Below are 21,096 nucleotides of genomic sequence, written 5' to 3' on the forward strand. Positions count from 1 at the left end.
ATTGTCCAAAGTTAATGAGCATGAAAACTATTGGCAGGTTAACAACCATTGCAAAAAAACAGTTGCAAAGCAGAGGCCTTTTGTTTTATTATGAAAGCCTAATTTACTCAAGATCTCACTGACTTTTTAATATTCTCTCATAACCGTCCTACATACAGACACACACACACACATACACACGTACAATTTCAAAGCTAGCGAGAATTGTGGGTAAGATAGGGAAGACTAAATAATCTAATACAAGACTGAAGTTAATGGAGTTCTTCACCCCCTGGCCTTGGATAAGGATATTCCAAGTCATTAGCATGGCCTCTGCTTTTGGCAAGATCCCCTAGGTAGGACTGGGCTTCCAAACAGTTAGAGCCAGAATTTGTAGTGGCAGCACTTTCAGCCTTCTATATGAATGACCAGAGCTCTTAGAGCTAGCAGATTGGTGGTTGTTAGTAACACTGGACCCTTGAGTCAAAAGAAAGGGCCAGCACTAAGTACTGTGAATTGATTACATATTCTTTATTCTTTCACAAGTCCTATTTATTACGGGTTCTTACAAAATTTGGCACTGATTTAGGCACTTTGTGACAGCCCTACATCTGAGTCTTATGTAGTAATTCAAAGAGCTATTCAATTCCTTGTTACAGCCAAACCTCTTGCCAGCAAGCCATGTCCTGACTACATTATGTACTTTTTAGCAGATGGAGTTTGGGGATTCCTGTGAAATCGTGAAAGCAAAAGCACAGAGACTCAGCAGGACAGAGCTAAGGGGGAATAACAGATAAATGCATCCAAAAGGCAACAAACAACAGAGTCAGGATATGTTTTTTAAAAATCACGAATAAGAGATTCAGGATTCACAAGAGAGTTTGAGCTTTTCATTACCAAAGAGTTTTAAGAATTATAATATTTTATAAGAAAAAAAGTAAAACAGAGCAATAGCAACCAAAAAATATTAAAAGCATACCACTTCATTATAAATTCAATTTCAGCTGTTCCAGGTATTTCCAAACATTTCATGTTTTAATTGGCCTCCCAGGCAGATATCTTAGAGTCAACAAGTCACATCCACTTAATCTTCTATTGATTGTTCTAAGATGCTTCTTGTTACTATGACTACCTTAATCAATTAACTTCATGTAAGGTGCAGACAATTTTCTCTTTCTCCTTTCTTTCCAAAAAAAAAGCCTGAATTCTTTATTTCCACAAAAAATATCTGACGCTGCCTCTTATCTATCAAGGAGCACTATGTTGATAAAAAAATGTTTTATGCCTTTCATTTGAAAAAAAATGTTTGAAGATTCTGCAGAAAGAAAGCCTACAGAATGGCCTTGGATCGATATAATGAGTGGCTTACCAATTTGTGGTTGTGAGGATAAAAGTTCTCTTTGACTATCAGAAAAGTGCCTTGCCCTTGTCCTTCATCACAGGGAACTGGGAGGCTGGTAGTCACTCAAGGAGACCACTCACTGGGAAGAAGAAAATAGTTCTGCCACTTGGTTTCAAAAAAGTGCAAGGTCAGCCATTTGTGACTATTTTAGTACAGTGCTATCCCGATAAAGCAATTTAACCTGTACAAAAATGTGAGGGAAGTTGGCCTGGGGAGGGAAGTTACCCTAACCTAAGCTGACCCATGTTTTCTTAGGCAGTCTTGGAAATAACAGAAACATCAACAGGGGATGGGACGCACAACCTGTTGGATTTAGAAGCTCAAGGATGTATCATACAAAACAAGAAATATGTGCACTATTTTATAGTAACTGTAAATGGAAAATTGTATAATTTTTTTAATGTTTAAACAACAGGAACAACCAGATTCAGGGCAGATATTCATTCTTTGGAATCCAGACAACCTGGACTCAAGCCTTGATATCTGTTGAGAAAATTTAGGCTAAGTGTCTTAAACTCCCTGAAGTTTCATTATCTGTCCTATAAAATGGGATCAATATAACTACCTCAAGCGTAGTTTGGGGGTTCTCTATATCTAACCCTTCCTCCTTTGATCCCTGTCATTTCTTCTACTCGCCAGATCTTTTCAAAGCAGAGGGATGACCAGGTCACTTTTCTATCCCAAACATCCCCATGTCTGGACCACACAGGTCAAACCACAAAGCATGCCTTCCTTCAGTCCAAAGAGCCAGGTCTCAGCCTGTCTTTCCCAGATCATCTCTGGTCACATACTTTCAATCCTTTATAACTGTTGTTATTGTTTAAAGTCATGTTTGATTCTTTTGCAACCCCCATGGCTTGTACCCCACAGGCTCCTCTGTCCATGGGATTGCCCAGGCAAGAATACTGGAGTGGGTTGCCATTTCTTTGTCCAAGGGATCATCCTGACCCAGGGATCAAACCTGCGTCTCCTGCGTTAGCAGGAGAATTCTTCATAGCTGAGCCACGAGGTAAGCCCTTTTTTTAATAGCTATATGTTTGTTCAAATTACCTCCCCAAAGTTTCCTTGTCTGAACTGTTCTTCCTGCCCTTATCCACTTAGCAAACTTTTGCTCATCCCGTAAGGCCAAAACTATCTCTACAATCACCACCATTCCAATTGTGCATGGAGCTTCTGGCTAAAGAAACAAAGATTAATTTTTACCAGGTGGGAAAAAACCTCATTTTTTGCCTGGCTTTCAACAGGAAAAAATATATTATTTGGCACCTACTATGAAAATATCTAGATGCTATTTAACCACAAAGTGAAGCGATTTTTTAAAAAATGTAATCTGAGCACTTAAGACAAAGTATGGTATTTTTCAGATTCCCAAAGTCAATCATCTTTAAGTCTTCACAGTCAAGGTAGTCACTGAATTGTGAGAAAATCAGCACACATCCAGAAAGTAATGCCACTTGAAAAATGAGCTTATCCACATCAATTACTTTGATCATTAATATCACCTGCTAGGTACAAGATGTATCACTTCTAATTTAATACTTTAAAATTGGTATAAATGAACAGACTGACATCCAAACAAGTTAAGTAATTTGCTCAAATATTTGATATGTGGCAGGGCTGCCATCCAAATCCAGGTCTGTCTGCCTCTATAGCCTTTTCTGTCTCCCTATTGGCCTTGTACTGTGAACAGGGGTGGATATTATAGCAATAGCCTATATATTTTATCCAAAGTATAAGGTGCTATCTCCAGCTGAGTCACTCAAAATACTTGAGAAAAAAGGGGATTGGTGAGGGTAGACAGGTTACGTAGTCCCCTCAAAAGGATGAGAGATAGGCCCTCTTCAAAACATAGTAACATCTCATTAATAATCTACATCATTAAAACAAGTTTCCTCCCTGGCATTAGACCTGCTGGCAGCTTTTTTTATTTTGGGTTCAATTTTGTAGGATATATTTTATGCTTGATAAAGTAGGCTTCCCAGGTGGTCCCACCTGCAATGCAGGAGATGTTTGATCCCTGGGTCAGGAAGATCCCCTGGAGAAGAAAATGGCAACTCACTCCAGTATTCTTGCCTGGGAACCCCATGAACAGAGGAGCCTGGTGGGCTACAGTCCATGGGGATCACAAAAGAGTTGGGCATGACTTAGCAACTAAACAACACTAAACAACACTAAGTGAAAGTAACAATATTATAGCAGGATGATAGCATGATATAAATGATCACTGAGTTATTAAAAATATGTCTACCTCTTAATTTCTCCAATTGGGTTAATCGGAAGGGGTTTATTATTGTAGTGTTGGTGATGATCTTATGGATAGTGATCACTGTGTTTAACAATCAAAAATTGTGTGTATGTATCCTCAAATATGTTATGATCTTATGTTAATCTCAAAAGAAGTTTATTCAAGCTCTGCATGAAACATGTCTCATTATACAATAGTATTTCTTACATAGTAAATGTAAAATAAAACAGTCTTAATTAGAAAAGTCAGAAAATGTTGCTTTAGTATGTAAAACCGAGTATGAAAGCACACATGTCACAATGGAACATTTTTAGCACATCTTTCAGTCCCATTCAGAATCACCATTGTTTACAGATACCAATACAGACAGACACAGATACAAATATGGAGCATTTAAAGTTAATCCGAGGAGAAGCTACCCCAATGAGAAGCCCACGCGCCACAATGAAGAATAGCCCCCGGCTCACCACAAGTAGTGAAAGCCCGCATGCAGCAATGAAGACCAGCGCAGCCAAAAAAAAAAGATTAAATTCAAAAGAAATTAATTTGAACCAAGGAAAAACTGAGTTTAAAAGTAGTAACACATCAAATTTATTCCCAGGAGGAGTTCCCTTCTTTTAAGTGGCTTCCCAATCAGCAACCAGGAGGAATCAAGCCTGCTTACGCAGTCTGGGTCCTGGGAGCAAGGAAAGGGAATTGGGAGAGTGATGGGGGATACAGACAAGGAAGTTCAGTAGAGGTCCCTGCGGGGAGAGGGGACCATTTCCCTCTCTAACACAAGCACAGATGTTGAATCTGACTGTAGCTCTTGCTATGCTGACTCTCAGCACTTAAAAAGTCCTAATTGGGGCCATGAGTCATGGGAAGCTCCCAAATATGTACAAGCTCCCAAGCATGTTTTTTTCTCCAGTGATGACTTATTACTATTAAATGACTCGGTAAAGTGTGTAAATAAGCAAATAGCAAGATACTAGGCCTATCCTTGAGGTGGTTTTTTTCAATCTTTTGGAAATAATATGAGTCCTCTAGTTCTTCGCGTGCTGACAGCCTAGCCTGTGCTTCTTGCCAGCGAAACTGGAATCACAATAATCAAGGGCTGAGTTACCATTCTGTGTTAAGCAGTAAGCTGGTGGCAACTAACTTTCTCTGTGAAGAACACTGTATGTGCTGCTGGCAACAGGGCAGAATTAGGACTGATTCAACCTGACATACACATCACCAAGCGGTGCCCTCTCCAACCCATATTAACTGTCTCTATGGTTTTTCCCGTGGTCATGTATGGATGTGAGAGTTGCACTGTGAAGAAAGCTGATAGCCGAAGAATTGATGCTTTTGAACTGTGGTGCTGGAGAAGACTCTTGAGAGTCCCTTGGACTGCAAGGAGATCCAACCAGTCCATTCTAAAGGAGATCGGTCCTGGGTGTTCACTGAAGCTCCAGTACTTTGGCCACCTCATGCGACAAGTTGACCCACTGGAAAAGACTCTGATGCTGGGAGGGATTGCGGGCAGGAGGAGACGGGGACGACAGAGGATGAGATGGCTGGATGGCATCACCAACTTGATAGAGGTGAGTTTGAGTGAACTCCAGGAGCTGGTGATGGACAGGGAGGCCTAGCGTGCTAGGATTCATGGGGTCACAAACAGGCGGACATGACTAAGCGACTGAACTGAACTGATGGAGTTAAAAAGAAAATGTTGTTTAAGATAAGGCAGGAGCAAGGCTGACTCACCAGGAGCAAGCCAAGAAGCCTGCATCAGGAAAAACATACTCGTATAAAAAAATCAGTTTTTTATTCACTCCAGAGGCAAAACCCAAACTGTGAATTCAATTTGGTTAGGGTGCCCTGCTGCTTGGAGAAGTGACCCTATTTTAGGGGGTCATCAACCATCAATTTAGGTGCCTATAGAACACAGTCAGAAATTATTATGAAGAAGGCAGGAGGAGAAGGGGACGACACAGGATGAGATGGCTGGATGGCATCACCAACTCAATGGACATGAGTTTGGGTAAACTCAGGGAGTTGGTGATGGACAGGGAGGCCTGGCGTGCTGCAGTCCATGGGGTCACAAAGAGTTGGACACAACTGAGCAAGTGAACTGAACTGAGAGCTCTAGATAATTTTAGCTATTTGACTTAAATAAAACTAACATCCTGGCCTAATGAATGACAAAGATAAAATTAGTTATTTTATGATATTTTCACTGGTAAAAGTTACAAAAATTTAACTGCTGCAAAATTCTAAAATGTGCGTTGAATACACTGATAATAAATACTGAATAATATCACTTAAGAATTAATTTAAAATCTTTTTAAGAATTTAAATTTTATTCCATAAATATTATATATAAAGTAGCAGACAGCAGAGAGTAGAAGGACATCCTAAAAACTAAAAAGAAATTGTCAATATTAGGTTATAACATGCCACTAAATAATAATTGATTTTCTATTTCATAATCTGCAACCAGGTAAATGTCATTCACTGGAAGACATACCATTCCTATGTCATTTCCACATGATGGCCCCTCCACAAAAAAAGAGCAACAAAAATCCAAATTAAGTCTAAAGAAGTAATTCAAAACAGTGATTCCACATCTTAGGCATGAAAATACATATTGATTGACTGGCTTTCCAACAGTTGTTGGACCACATGAAGATACTGCTAATCATCCCCCAAATTAACCAGGTTAAATGTAATAATGAAGCAAACAGTTAGCTAATTAACAACTATACACAGAAAAAGAAAGGGAAACAAAAACCTAAATAGCTAATAATTAAAATCCAGATTTCATTCTGATGATCAAGATAAAAATCTCAGATCATCATCCACTTAACTTTTAGACATAGTGAAGGTTTTGCCAAGTACCACAAAATTCCCTTCATTGAAAGGCCCACATCTTCTAGCTTTTCTTCTATGATCCTTTATCCTGTTAGTGTTTCAGTGTTTGTGCTTAAAATATAGTTTTTTAATTTTTATTAATATTATTTAAGTAAGACATCTTGTTACTCTGATAGAGATAAGCCAAACATTGGAAACTGAGAAGCTCGATAATCTGTAAATCATTACCTGAAGGCCTTCGATGGCCAAGCGCAGCATGCTTGGTGTCAGTTTAGAAGCTTGCTTGAAGGTGAAGTTACTCCAGTCTATGATCAAAACAAATCCATTCACCTGAAGCTCAGGATCTTCAATCATGGCTTCTAAAGAAAGTAAGATGGCACGCAAAATATCCACCAGCGTGTACCTATCAGCAACAGAAAAGTACTGCATTAAATCTGACAACCACCATTTGTAGAAATTATGGAATGTCTTTAGCATACTAAAAATTCCCTTTAAAATACCTCAGAAAGTTTAAGGAAAATATTTTCTTTATAAATCTTCTAAGATGAAGTTTACTTTATTCACTATACTCAGGGGACATTTTAGAAGTTAACATGCATTCTACCAAAACAAATTCCAATGCTTTTGAAAATTCTATAATTTGTTTCATATTTTACAATCATTCCTTTTCCTTGCAGACCTTCTTATAACCTTATAAAATCTCATTTTCAGCAAATGTATCATTCCCTAAAAACCAGGCATGGTACTTTTAAATAGTTCAGGAATGCTTTTAAAAGTACTGATATTTCATATCTTCACATGTGGACAATTTGAGAATGAGATTTGAAGAAGTTTCATCAATAAACAACACCATGTGTAAACATGGTTGAAGGTGTCAACCAATTTTAATTACTTGGACTGAGTTTATATCATAAAGAAAAAAGAAAAGAAAAAAGGAAAAGTGGGATGGATAGAAAGAAAGGGAAATCAGTAAAATCAATGAAAATAAAAGGGAAAAATGTATCTCCTGTTATTACATAGGCCACCCACATTCAGGAGTTGAGTCTTTATCTTTTTCTATCTTGCAGCTTAGCACAGTCCCTGACACACTGTAAAAATCCAATAAAAGCTCTTCCTTTCTTGTAAAATGGAGCTCGAGTACAAAGACACTTATTGTACACAAAGGCATTGTCTCAACAAAGGCAGTGGAAGTAAGAAGAAAAGAAGCCAAATTTGAGAAGTATGTTTGAAGTAAACTTGTTAAAATTTAATACTTAATTAGATGTGAAGGCTAAGATTGAAGGAAGAGTAAAAGATGACACATAGATTCTAGCTTCAGATCCTTGCCTTTGACAGTACCAGTAAGCTATCTAAAGTAAATGGTACTTTAGATTTTACCATTTATCAAATGGTAAAATCTTTCATCAAAATCAATAATGCAAAAAAAAAAGAATGCAGTTAAGGATGGCAGGAAATGTAGAATTTGGAATAGAATAGATTGTACTTGAGAAATGGGTAGTATACCCAGGAAAATATATCAGGTAAACATCTGAGAAAGTAAATTTCAAACTCAGGAGAAAGCTCAAAATTGAAAATTCCAGAACCAAAAGCATATAAATCCCATGTTCACAGAAGTGAAAGAGGTAATGCTATCAGAGCTGAGAGGAAAAGGAGGTAATTGTTCTAAGAGGGAATCCCTGGATTTCCAGAGAAATTAGTAAATTTATGGAAGATATTAACAATTTTCCTTTTTTATCACACTGCTTTCAAATTTACCTTTTTTGCTCATTCAGGTGGAGGTCTCCAGGAAAAGCTAGAGAAAGAGATACTGATACCAGGGGAGAGGTGGGATGGGGAGGGTGATGGATTAAGAGTTGAAATCACTGGGATTTAGTGGAAGTGAGGGGCTCACCAGGAAGACGTCTGAGACAATGAACACATGTGAGGGCGTATTTCTATTTTTACTTCTAAAAACATTTGGAGGAGAAGGGAGAAAGCATAGTAGTTCAGAAAAGAAGGAAAAATTAACAGTGAAACCTCAGGCGATTTCTCACCTTTTCTGGGCCTCATTTCCTCATCTGTAATATCAGTAGTTTGGAATAGGATCTCTTTAGGGTCCCAGCATTAATCAAGCAAAGGGCCTGGTGTCAGAAGACTTCAGGATGGAATCTCTTCATTGTTCCTCATTAGCTGTGTGGCCCTGGACAAGTCAATGATTTATCATTCTGAGGCTGAGTTCCTTAAATGAGAGTTATCTATGACTATCTTGGGAGAAGGCAATGGCAACCCACTCCAGTACTCTTGCCTGGAAAATCCCATGGGTGGAGGAGCCTGGTAGGCTGTAGTCCATGGGGTCGCGAAGAGTCGGATACAACTGAGCGACTTCACTTTCACTTTTCACTTTCATGCATTGGAGAAGGAAATGGCAGCCCACTCCAGTGTTCTTGCCTGGAGAATCCCAGAGACGGCGGAGCCTGGTGGGCTACCGTCTATGGGGTCGCACAGAGTTGGACACGACTGAAGTGACTTAGCAGCAGCAGCATGACTATCTCACTGAATCTCACTGGCAGGGGCCAGGTGGGAGGAGGGGGAATGGGAAGGGAAGTCAAAGATATGAGTCTGGTGAAAGCACATGAGCAATGCTAGGTATACAGTGTGTGTTCAAGAAGGCTTTGTTGGAATACACACAGAGCACACTTTTCATTATAGTGGCAACCACGCTCACAGTGCACTAGGCAGGGTGTAATCAGAACTACAGAAGATTTGTTTGTAAACTTTACTTAAAAAGTAATGATAATCTTTAGATAGCTTACTGTTACTGTCAAAGGCAAGGATCAAGAGACTATTTTTAAATCTCTGGAAAGTATACAGACTATGTATAGGCCTAAGGTTATGGTATCCCAAAATACTACATAAGTTTAGAAGATAAAACTTTTTGTAGAGCTCTGTCACTTACTTGTCTTTAAAACTGTAAAATAAGAATGACTGAATAACTTTATCAGTCACTTCATGGCTGGCTCATCTCCTTTTTAAATATAATGGCCTAACACAGTACTGTGACCAGAAGCCTATGAACTTACACAGACTGAAAAGTTTGGAGCAGGAAGACTGTATTTCCGGTTAAAATTTAAAGTGAAAAGTGTTAGTTGCGCAGTCATGTCTGACTCTCTGCAACCTCACAGACTATACCCCACCAGGTTCCTCTGTCCTTGAAATTCTCCAGGCAAGAATACTGGAGTGGGTTGCCATTCCCTTCTCCAGGAGATCTTCCCAACCCAGGGATTAAACCTGAGTCTCCTGCATTGCAGGCAGATTTCTTACCATCTGAGCCACCAGGGAAGCTTGGTTAAAATTTAGAGCCCCCTCTAAAAAAATACTCACTTTAATTTTTGAAATTCATAATAATAACGGTTAAGAAAATTAAAAATTAGAACAATCCAACTTAGAACTTCCTCCCGTTATGATCATTCTTAGATTTTCCTGTGAGAATACCAAATACTATTAAGTAAAACTTGAATTTGAAATCAGCTTTGAAAGAATGATGCACTGTATGTAATAAGAATAAACCATGACACCAATAAGGGCTGAAAATAGGCAATTTATTTTAAATAACACATTTTAAGTATGATTTTCTAAAACTGTGTCAAATCAAGAGAAAAACTTATATACGTATCATTATTCCAAAGGAAATAAAATAAGGTAAATCCCAGGATCGTCAATAGAGTAAATCTAACCAATGGTTTTTTTTTTAATTTAATATCTTCTTCCAAAAAGAGAATTAAATGACCTTGATATAAATTATATTAATGTATGTGTGTGTGTGTGTGTGTGTGTGTGCACTCAGTCACACAGTCATGTCCAACTCTGTGACCCCATGAACCTTAGCCCGCCAGGCTCCTCTGTTCATGGAATTTTTCAGGCACGTATATTGGAGTGGGTTGCATTTCCTCCTCCAGGGGATCTTCCCAACTCAGGGATCAAACCCTCTCTTGCATCTGCTGCATTGGCAGGTGAATTTTTTTCTGACCTGCCCTTTAAATGCAGTTAGCTTGGGGTGTTTTTATATTTCTTTTATTAGAAGTATATGTTATATACTATACATTTAATAGAAGAAATATAAAAACACTCTAGCTATTAAAAACGGCATTCAAAGGGCAGGTCAAAACCACCCTTGATGTTCCAATCCTCTGTTGTCAAACAAGTCACATTACTACCATTAGCAGCTCAGCAGGTTATTCCTAAGCAGAACGTTATTACATGAGATCTTGCCAAAGTCCGTAAAATATCTTCCGAAGAAATGGAGTATTCTGTCTTCATGAATCTGACTTTCATTATTCTTGTTAAAACTATTTTCTAACTTCTATACTTCACAAATTAGATGTTACTACAGTAAGTATTTCATAAGCTCATGTTTGGGGTTTACACCCCAATTATAGTAGCTCCACCATTGCTATTCTTCCCTTCTATGTTGAAAGAAAGCCATAAACAATAAACCAACATGTTAATGGAGCTCTTGACTGCTAACTGAGCTTCCCAAAGCAGCATCAGGTATAGTCTGCATCTGAAATCAACTTGGGGATGATGAAATAATGACACCAGTAAGGAATCTTACAACTTGGGACTATGTAAACCATTGCTTAAATCAAAGTTGCTACAATATGTTAAAAAAAAGTCCTACTTTTTTTTTTCAGTACCTGGGTGATCAACAGCAGGGAAGCCTCTTTTCCTGCCTCTGACCTTGCAAGGTTTTGGGGAGTTACCTGGCCTGTGCTTCTCTCCTGGGGTTCACAAGGTCTCATCCCCGACTAGAGCTGACCATCAGTGCAAAGAGCAACACAAATCACAAACAGGTCATTTCCTTCCTACTCTCCAACCCTTTCTTTAGCCTGACAAGGAAAAACTGGCATCTTGGCATCACATTGAGCAGCACAACAGCAAGCAGCTTGCCTTGGTCATTAAATCAATCAGCCATTATTAAATTCTTCATTAAGGCTGCCCCCAACCCTCAGCTTTCATTAAGCCACATTTCCTAATGTCTGAAGCACTTGTGTTAGAAAGGTGCTAGAGGGAGAGACAAAGGAGCAGAATTACCTTCATTAAGGCCTTGGGGTATCGTTGGTGCTAAAGTTGATGAATCCATCAAGGTGCTTTATATTACTGAGTGGTAATAATAATATCTCTATCTGTGTAACCATTTAAGATTTCCCAAGCAATTTCAAAAGCATTATCTTAATCTCAAAATAAGCCCAAAGTCTCTGTGCATGGCTTAGTTCCTATTATTTTGAAGATGAAGACACAGAGGAGGTCTCAGAGAATTTAGAGTTTTTCTGAAATCACTGTAAGAGTAAAACTGGAAGCCTAGATGAGAAGCTAGGTCTTTCTGACACCACAGAGCTCTCTACTCCTTACGGTGCCAAGACCTAGAACAGAGTTTGATGAATAGGTGTTCTGTGTTTTTATGTGTCAGTGGCATAATGTACATCAGAAGAAGGATCAAAAAGTTGATACCAACATGGCGCCAGGCCAGGTCTCAGGGCAGCTCCAGCCTGGTCCCAGCAAGGGGCTTTGGTGGAAGGAAAACATCAAGACATCTTGAGTCAGAATGGGAAGACGCTAGGTCTACAAACCTTGGAGGCAATATGAACTCCAAAATCATCACATCATCACTAGGTATAGATTAGCTGTCTCAGCCTTGCTGAGCATTTTCCAGAATTTTGCTGCTATGGAAACATAGGTGAGTAAGAACAAAAACATAATTGGAAATGAAACATCTAGAGGAAAAAATGTCTTTCTTTGAAGAGAAAAAAAAGGTTAAGAAATGTGCACCTACTGCCACCAAAATGAAATAAAACAGAATGAAGTCATGCTGGAAAAAAATACAAACATTGGAAAGGCAACTCTTCCTCAGGGCAGAATACTCTGCTTACTTAGCTGCTTAGTACAGTCTTTGTCTAAGAATATTTATTCTACCAACTTAACTTCCTGTGCCTAATTGTCTACACTCTGATGTTTAATCAAGATTTTCTAAACCGTACATAGATTTTTTAATTATCAGAGCTTGCTTTTTTTGATATAATTATATTTGTTTTTTTCCCAGATTTATGTTGGTTCACTATCTGTACACACAAAACAAGTTTGACCAATTCACTTACTCGTTGTACAGTTCTGGGTGAAATACTTAGCTGCTCTGTGCCTCGGTTTTCTTATCTGCAAAGTGTGGATATTAACAGGACCTGTCTTATATGATTGTGAAGAAGATTTAATAAATGAATGCTTATAAAGTGCTTAGAATAGTGCCTGACACATATAAAATATATATGTGTATATAAAATACATGCCATGTGTATATATATATGTATCTGTGTATATATGTGTATATAATATATATAAAATATGACACATACGCTACAATATAGCATATTGTATAAAACTGTTTTTAAATGAATGAATTAATTAAAATGAAAAAATAAAAGGTTGAAATACATTGCTCAAACAAGTGATATTCTTTCCACACAACACAGAGCAGGCTGCTACAACCTCTGCCCAGACTTTTCAGCACCAGCGAGCAGTATCCTCATTAAGCACTCACCATCTCTCTGGGAGTCATTTAGCTTTTCATGCTTTTTCTTCCCAGAGAGGCTGTATGTTCCTTGATGGTACGACAAATGTGTTATGTGTCTTTGTTTGCCCCTAGCACCTATTAAAATTCTAAGCGTGTAGCAAATGCTGGGGAAAAGTGTACTTTTTTAAAACACTGATTTGAATTAAGTACTATTCACTCAGTTTACTTGTTGTAAAGATCCAACCAACATACAAGGACATCTTTTCCCTCACATCAAGAATGCCACTTACTATGTTAATGACAGGGGTATATATATGTGTGTGTGTGTGTGTGTGTGTGTGTGTGTGTGTGTGTGTGTATTTATATATACACCTGCCTTCAGTGGTGTAAAAGAGCTCAATCTTTTTCTCAGAATGGAAGAAATATAGTTATTTACTAAGGATAATCTGTGAATTTACTAGCTGTTGGCTCATGTTTTAAAATATCTTTAAAGATTTCTTTTGAAGCATCCATTCAGAGTACTGTAGTAACACCAAATCCATTGCTTCTTTTCAACTTTGTTTAAAGTTGCATATTTGAAACATGAAAATGGCCTGGTTTGGGCCAGACCAAATCAACGTCCTGGTGAAGTCTGGCACTCTGGTCACTGCTGTTATTTCAGGATTATTTCTCTAATTACTGCATAATTGTCCTAGTTTTTAGAGACTGTCCTATTTTGTTCAGAGATTTGTTCCAGTATTTGGTAACATTTCTCAGGACAATACTTTTTCTCTCTCATTTTCCATGGTATGAACCAAGGGCATAGTCTGAAATAAGCTGCAGTTCCCAGAATATTTGTTTAAAGAACATCCCTATAACGAAGCAATACAGAAGCTCTTCTGGGACAGAAACCTTGTGGAATCCATACCTGCCACTTCTAGGATTGACCTAATCTTAAAATCAGGCTTCCTGGTGGCTCAGTGGGAAAAAAAATCCACTTGCCAATACAGGAGATGCAGGAGATGTGGGTTCAAATCCCTGGGTTGAGAAGATGCCCCGGAACAAGAAATGGAAAACCACTCCAGTATTCTTGCCTCGAGAATCCAATGAACAGAGGAACCTGGTGGGCCACAGCCCATGGGTTCCCAAAAGAGTCAGACACAACTGAGTTACTGAGCACAATCTTAAAATCAGCCATAATACACCACAGCAGTGCCTCTAGGATTCTGAAGTTAAGGAATCCTGACCCTACCACGAAACAAAAAGTTGAGAAATATTTAAATATTTTAGTAAACAGAGCCAGGAAGACTTGAAAAATCAGTCCAAAATATTAAACCTCTTTTTTGCCTTGCTTTTTTCAAATTACCAGAGTGTTTCTCTATAATTATCTAGCTAATTGCTCTTGTCTATTTTAATCTATTTCCAGTTATTTTATTTTACAGTCATTTTACTTTATTGCACTTTCACAGAATAGTAAAGCCTTGTGGCTGAGAACAAAACAAATATGTATAGTCGATGGCTATTTTTTAAAAAAAATTAAGCTACTATCATCATAATCTTTGTTCATTTTGAAGGTTGGCCACATAATTTCTTTGGAACCCCATGGACTGTAGCCCACCAGGCTCCTCTGTCCATGGGGATTTTCCAGGCAAGAATACTGGAGTGGGTTTCCACTCCCTCCTCCAGGGGATCTTCCCAGTACAGGGATCGAACCCAGGTCTCCTGCATTGCAGGCAGATTCTTTACTGTCTGAGCCACCAAGGAAGCCCAATAAATTACAATATAATCATAATTCAAACTAAAGCTTCAAATAGCTGGCCATTTGTATATTTTCTTTTGTATGAAAAAGCCATACAGTGGGAACAAACAAACTGACAATAGTAATTTTTCAGACAAATTCCAGGATAGGTTAGAGGATCTTAACATGGTCTCACCAATCGGTCTTCCAGCCCTTTCAGACTTTCAGTACTAAAAGTGATAATCAATGTCCATTATGACAAGCCAAACATGGTGCAAGACGGTCAGTGCTTTCTGAATTGACTCTATATTCAAATCATTAACTTCACTGTATTTAATTGTTTTCTAGTGGTTGTTAATCTGATTCCAAATCAATGGTTGTCTGCTGGATTAAATATAGCATCACCAACTCAATGGACATAAGTTTGAGCAAACTCAGGGAGAGAGTGAAGGACAAGGAAACCTGGGGTTGGAATGAGTCAGACATGACTTAGCAACTAAACCACAGCAACAAATGTGACATACCACTCACAGGCTAACTGACAAATTACAGGCCAATTATCAGAATATATGTTATCATTATGTTTTGGGTGACGCAATTTACTCGTGAACATTCCCAATCATTACATGCCAGGGAATTTCAACCTCTCAGATACCTGCTCTCGTGCTCTAGGGTCTAGACCATAAAATACTTTCATTCCAAACTTCCTTTCTTAAGGTAGTGTAATCTGCTTTAGCTTCTTGGTACATTATCATCACATTCTGTTGAAGAAATCAGGTGGAAAATGTGAAGGTTTTGCTGAGTCCTAAAGCAGGGTACCATCAGTCAGGAAAGCAAGACACCATGTAAGCATGGAGGACTACTGCATCATATTCAATCGCTTTTAATTTTCTGGAATCTACTTTTGCTTTCAGAAATTATGTTGGACAATTTGAAAGAAAGAAGATAAGATTATGTGAATCTTTTCCAAGGATAGCCTGCTCAATAAATGTAATAAATCATCTGAACCTGTTCTCTGTTTTTTTAAAAAGAACCACAGACCACACTGAAAGTCATTTTGACATTTCAGCATTTTGATTATTTTTTTATTTTTATTAGGTGGGCACACTGTAAATATTAGACCTTCATCTTACCGACAATTCCATATTTCTTGTAAAGGCTCTGGAAATGCTCCAGTTATTTGCAGTAACCTGATACTGACCTGTACTATATTGCAGTAGGAAGAGACACTATTTTATTTATAGTCACCATCTCACATATATTTACTGTCTCCAGTCTCCTGAGAAGCACAGAAAACTGTCCTAAAAATTTAATATAGGAGAAAGTATATACCAGATAACTTCCTACTTAGAAACCTTTTTTTAAAAAAAATGCATAATTCAATTCAACTCAGCAAACATTTACTGAACATTAACTCTAGTTTAGGCGCTGTTATAATATAAAGCTGAGTTTTGTTTTTGCTTTTTGTTATACAGATCAATTATTTCATGGGTCTTTACAAAGTTTTTCAAAATTCACAAATAATATTTTGCTTATCCCCTTTGAGAAGTTGGAAATAAAAGGGGAGGGTGCATTTTCTTCTACCTCATTTCTAGAATTTCCCTATGTAACCCTGATCAATTTCCACCTATTCTTTCTTTAAAACAATTCTATTTTGTTTCTTCTAAAAATGTTCTGTTCTTTTTTTTGTTGTTGTTGTTACTGAAAGCTAGACAACTCACTGAACAACTCAAGGAAGATGGCTAAAATTATGCTGACATGTGCATTCTTCTCCAGGGACCCAGGTTGTTTGGGCTGGAGGGATCAGAGCAGGAAGGTGAGAACAACTGACTTACAGAACAGGGAGGGATGAAGAGCAAGAGAATCTGGTACATGGCATATCCAACTAACAAAACAATCATAAGGTAAACATCTAGGGAAGGTGGCAGAAACTTCTGTAAGAGTCAGGTCAGATAAACCCTGAAGATGTATAGTGGAGGAAGGAAGAGGATTCAGGCAGAAGGCAGGAAAAGGGCTGGTGACACCCTGGTACTGTCAGAAAGGCAGCGGTCCTGCTGGTTTCAGAGCAGGGCAGAGACAGTCCTTATGCACAGGTCCCCATGATAAAGCTTCACAGAAGGTACCACGAGAATGGACCTGTTTATCCACTGCTGCTGCTGCTACTAAGTCACTTCAGTTATGTCCAACTCTCTGTGACCCTACGAACTGTACGTAGCCCTCCAGGCTCCTCTGTCCATGGGATTCTCCAGGCAACAATACTGGAGTGGATTGCCATGCCTTCCTCCAGGGAATCTTCCTGAGCCAGCAAGAGAACCCATGTCTCTTATGTCTTCTGCATTGGCAGGTAGGTTCTTTACCACTAGCTACATATGTATACTTAGATCTGGGATGGGAGTGGCAGGAGACAAGGAGAAGGAAGGGGAAGCTTTTGTTAAAGCATATAAGAGGAGGAAACTCAACTGAATTTTAGACAAGCTCTAAATACCTTTTGACCTTGAAGTACTATTACTTGATCATACCTATTCATTTAAACCTTAGAAATAGAATTCACAATTATTAGTCTATAGATCCTATAAGGTATTTTTACAGGACATAGCTTTTCATTTTAATGTCCCATATACATTAATGTCACATATGTTGATTTAAATAATTAAATAACTCTATATTTGAATAATTAAATAATTTGATATATCAATTAATAATTCTATATAATTTAAATAAATAATTCTATATATCGATTAATAAGTACCCTCCCATTGTAGATTTCTAGGAAGATATATTTTGATTACTAGCAACTTATACTTTATATGAAAGCATGAAATAGACAACTAAAACAGTTTCTTTAGTAAATCCAGAATAATCACCTTCTCATATAGGTGAGAACTACAAGTGATTTTCAACTTAATTAGGTTTATAAATCAATGTGAATATTAGATCACTTATAAAAATAAAGGAAAATAGGTCTGATGTATATTCATGTCTCTAAGGGCTATCTGCCTCCCTAAGGATATCTTGAACAGACTCTGACACATATTTAAACATACCATTTCCACAGCTCCCATTTCATGGTAGCTCAATAAACTAAGTTCCTGCCTAACTGACACATGAAATATTAGATTCTTTCTTGAATAAATTTTTTCGACTTTGATCTACACAATAATTGTTTTGCACAAATCTTCAATGTACTTCTTAGATGAATCAAAAATTTTTTAAAGAGAAATTGTGGTCAAAGAATAGCATTTCATGAGACTTTAAACTTTGCTAGCTGATAAAAAGTACAGTAAAATCTCTATAAATAACCAAAGTAACAAACAGAAAGAGAACTTCATTTCACCTCAATGGCTAACTCCTTCTATGAGTGTCTTAGCTTTATGATCCTTCAGGTAGTCATTTATCTTTTTATTTACCTAAAAAGGAATTAGAGTAGTTCTCAACCTAAAACTAAAGGGAAAAGGAGACCAACTGAAGGGTCAAACACCTATTAAAAATATGTTTGCATTCTAAAATCCCTGAGAAGCCTATCTAGAGATCTATAAGATCTATAAGGTTTCTCAGTAACTATAAAAGTATCTTAAAATTGCTCCAGAGATGGTTTAAACTAACCAGATGCACCAAAAATCTCAGTTCACAGAATTAAAAATACACTGATGTTTTAACAACAGGCTTCCTATGATCATAATTCTGGTAACATTTTTAAGTTTCATGAAATTTATTTAACCTCGAACTTAATTGAAACTACTTTCCACAAGAGTCTTTTATAATTTCTTATATCTTTCAATCTAAGAGAATAATTCCCCCGACTGAGGAAGTAAAAGTCATTGTTGGTTATTTTTTATTGTCATGTCGATGAAATAAGAATATTAGTTCTCCTCTATTAAAAAGACAGAAAGCTCAAAAAAGTCTACCAACTGACAGATCTGAACATTTTTCACTTCCTTCCAAAAGATGAAAAATCACATCAGACAGGAAACACATTCTTTAGATTAGTGACAGGTGTAGAACAAGCACACCAGTCGGCCTTTATTTTCGGTGTCAGCAGCACGCTCAGCAACAGAGGGGACAACTCTTCCTTTTTTATTGAAGTGACACACATCATATTATTCCTTCATCTACACAGCACCAAGCAGAAAAGTTCCCAAGCAATAAAGCTACTTGATATTGGTTGAGTGCCAGGCTCGTCTTTAAAAAAATAAAATTGCAGTGCTAGAGAGAGAGACGAAAAGGAGGATGAAGACATGGAGAGGAAGGGGGTGGTGCTGATGAATCTAGCTTAAGAATTTCTTTAGGAAAAAAAGAATATTTTCTTTAGGGAGGAAAGAGGGAAAGTTGTCTCTATTCTCAAACTCAGTTCTCCACAGAACAGTAAACTTATTCAGGAGCTGAACAATTTAGCAGCTTTATTTAGAAGCCAAATGATTTAGATTACACAGTACAACAATATGGTTCAGGATATACTTAAATCTCCCATAGAAAAGGGTGCTAGTGAAGGATGAGTTTCAACTGTAAACATAAACGCCCCCGCCACCCCCAAGGCGGCCACCAAAAAGTCTTGTCTTAGTTCGGGTTTCTCTTTTTCTCACGAGCCAAATAAATAGTACCATCAAAGCAGTAAAACAGTGACACTACTCAAGATACATTCTGGAAAATGGGAGAGTAAAAGACCCAGCACAAGACTGCATTTAGGACTTACCTGCTCTGATCCCAGTTGGCAGCGAAAAGGACTAGAATCTTCCTGCCATAGTGGTCAAGATTGGCCAGGCCCCCAGGGAAACCATCCTTCAGTGCCTGCTTGATGCCAGGGTCAGTGGCCTTGAAGCTTTTGAACATGTCCAGGTTCTGCTGCCGGTACTCAAAGTATTGGGCCAGGAGGCGGAAGGCCTCAAAGTGGTGAAACTTCCTAGCCCGCAAGAAGCGTAAGATGAAGGCGTCATCTGTGCGGAGGAAGCCAATGTCCGGCCTAGTGATGACCATGTCCCTCACCTCCTGGATGTCCTGGTGCAGCGTGTCGGGATTCTCGTTGAGCTCCAGGCGGGCTTTCTCCAGGGTCTCAGGAGAGAGACCCGCTTGTAAATGAGTCATTGTCCTGCGTGTTCCTGAGCCTTGCCTCTCTCTTGCTGACTGTCCCACCACCAAGCTGGCCCTGGCCACCACCACACTCCGGCCTCCAGACCTCCCTGCTGCCTGCTTCCTCTTCTTTACAGGAAATGATTTGTCTTGGTGTCCAATCAAGTACCCTGTTGCTCCTGCTTTCCTGCACCTTTTCTCTGAAAGATAGGAACTTCTTTCCCCACCCCTCCTGAAAAACAACGTCCCGCCCTGGTTCCCTCTTCCTTTTCCTCCAAAGAGATGCGGCCCTCCGGTGGCCCAGGACCCCCTCTCTCCTAACAGAACACCCCTAACTGCACCCAGCACAGGGGGTGCTGATCTTGGTACCGTCCTCTTCTCTTCCGAGATGGAACAAAAACAACCCCCACGCACATCTCAGCCCCAGCACTGTGATGCTTCTGCGGTCCCTACTGAGCGATGCTCCTGCCAGGGATAACGATGGAAATTCTGATTAATAATAAGGTGGCTCTTCAGCGCGCTGAGCTCGGGGCGGGGGAGAGAGAGCGTCTTTGCCAGAAGGAAAAAGAGAGAAAGAGAGGGGAACGGAGCTTATTTCTCCTACTTATTCAGAGATGGCTATTTCTAAGACATTTGTGGGATTCCGTTGAAAAGGATTAGGATCCAATTAGGTGGCGACTGCAGAGAGCGCACCTTCCCTCCTCCCCCTCCTGGATACACCGTGATCTCCTAAGGCACCAGAAGGGTTTTTGGTGGCGTTGGCACCCGCGTGGGCTCCCCCCCAACCCCACCCCCGCCAACTTCTGCCTGCTTCTAGCCCTTTATTTCAACGGACTTGCTGCGGAGGGGGCTGGGGGGGGATATCTCTCCCGGAAGGTACATTTCAAAAGCGAGGCTGGGGGGAGGAGAGGGTAGGAAAGAGGAGTGGAAGATAAAATTAAAATATCTCTACCTTTTCTACAATGCCCCAAAGCAAGAGAGAAGAAAGAGCAGCCGGCTCCTACCAGCAAACCCGGAGGCGGGGACGCTAAGCAATGCGGCACTCCCTGGCATCCATCAGCCGCGGCTTCGGAGGCGGCGGCGGCGATCGCAGCATCAACTCCTCTCGGTGGGATGGAGCGAGCGGAGAAGAGGGACGACAGCGGGGACCCGGGCAGAAGACGCACTGGGGAGCAGCCCTGACCACATCGTCGGCGAGCAGCCGCTTCCTCTCCCCGCGGGAGGGGCGGGGGGAGACCAGAGCTAGGGCCACCGCCGTCCCAGGTCGTCGCCCGGCCCCGCCATTCTCGCCTGCCGGAGAAGAGAAGGAA

At 39.3% G+C, this 21,096-nt stretch overlaps 1 protein-coding gene across 1 annotated transcript in view; it reads right to left on the minus strand.

Annotated features, from left to right (window-relative positions):
• Positions 1 to 19,801, minus strand: part of CLVS2 (clavesin 2) — a 74,450-nt gene extending 54,649 nt beyond the window's left edge. The window contains exons 1-2 of the mRNA XM_055433467.2: positions 19,413 to 19,801; positions 6,693 to 6,867 (exon numbers count right to left, since the gene is read on the minus strand). Of these exons, the coding sequence (XP_055289442.1) occupies positions 6,693 to 6,867; positions 19,413 to 19,801 (564 nt within the window). The remainder of the gene's footprint in view (positions 1 to 6,692; positions 6,868 to 19,412) is intronic.
• Positions 19,802 to 21,096: the final 1,295 nt, after the last annotated feature.

Source organism: Moschus berezovskii, chromosome 10 (genome assembly GCF_049115385.1).
Source record: "Moschus berezovskii isolate FMDL1 chromosome 10, NW_MosBer_1.0, whole genome shotgun sequence".
NCBI classification, from domain to species: domain Eukaryota; kingdom Metazoa; phylum Chordata; class Mammalia; order Artiodactyla; family Moschidae; genus Moschus; species Moschus berezovskii.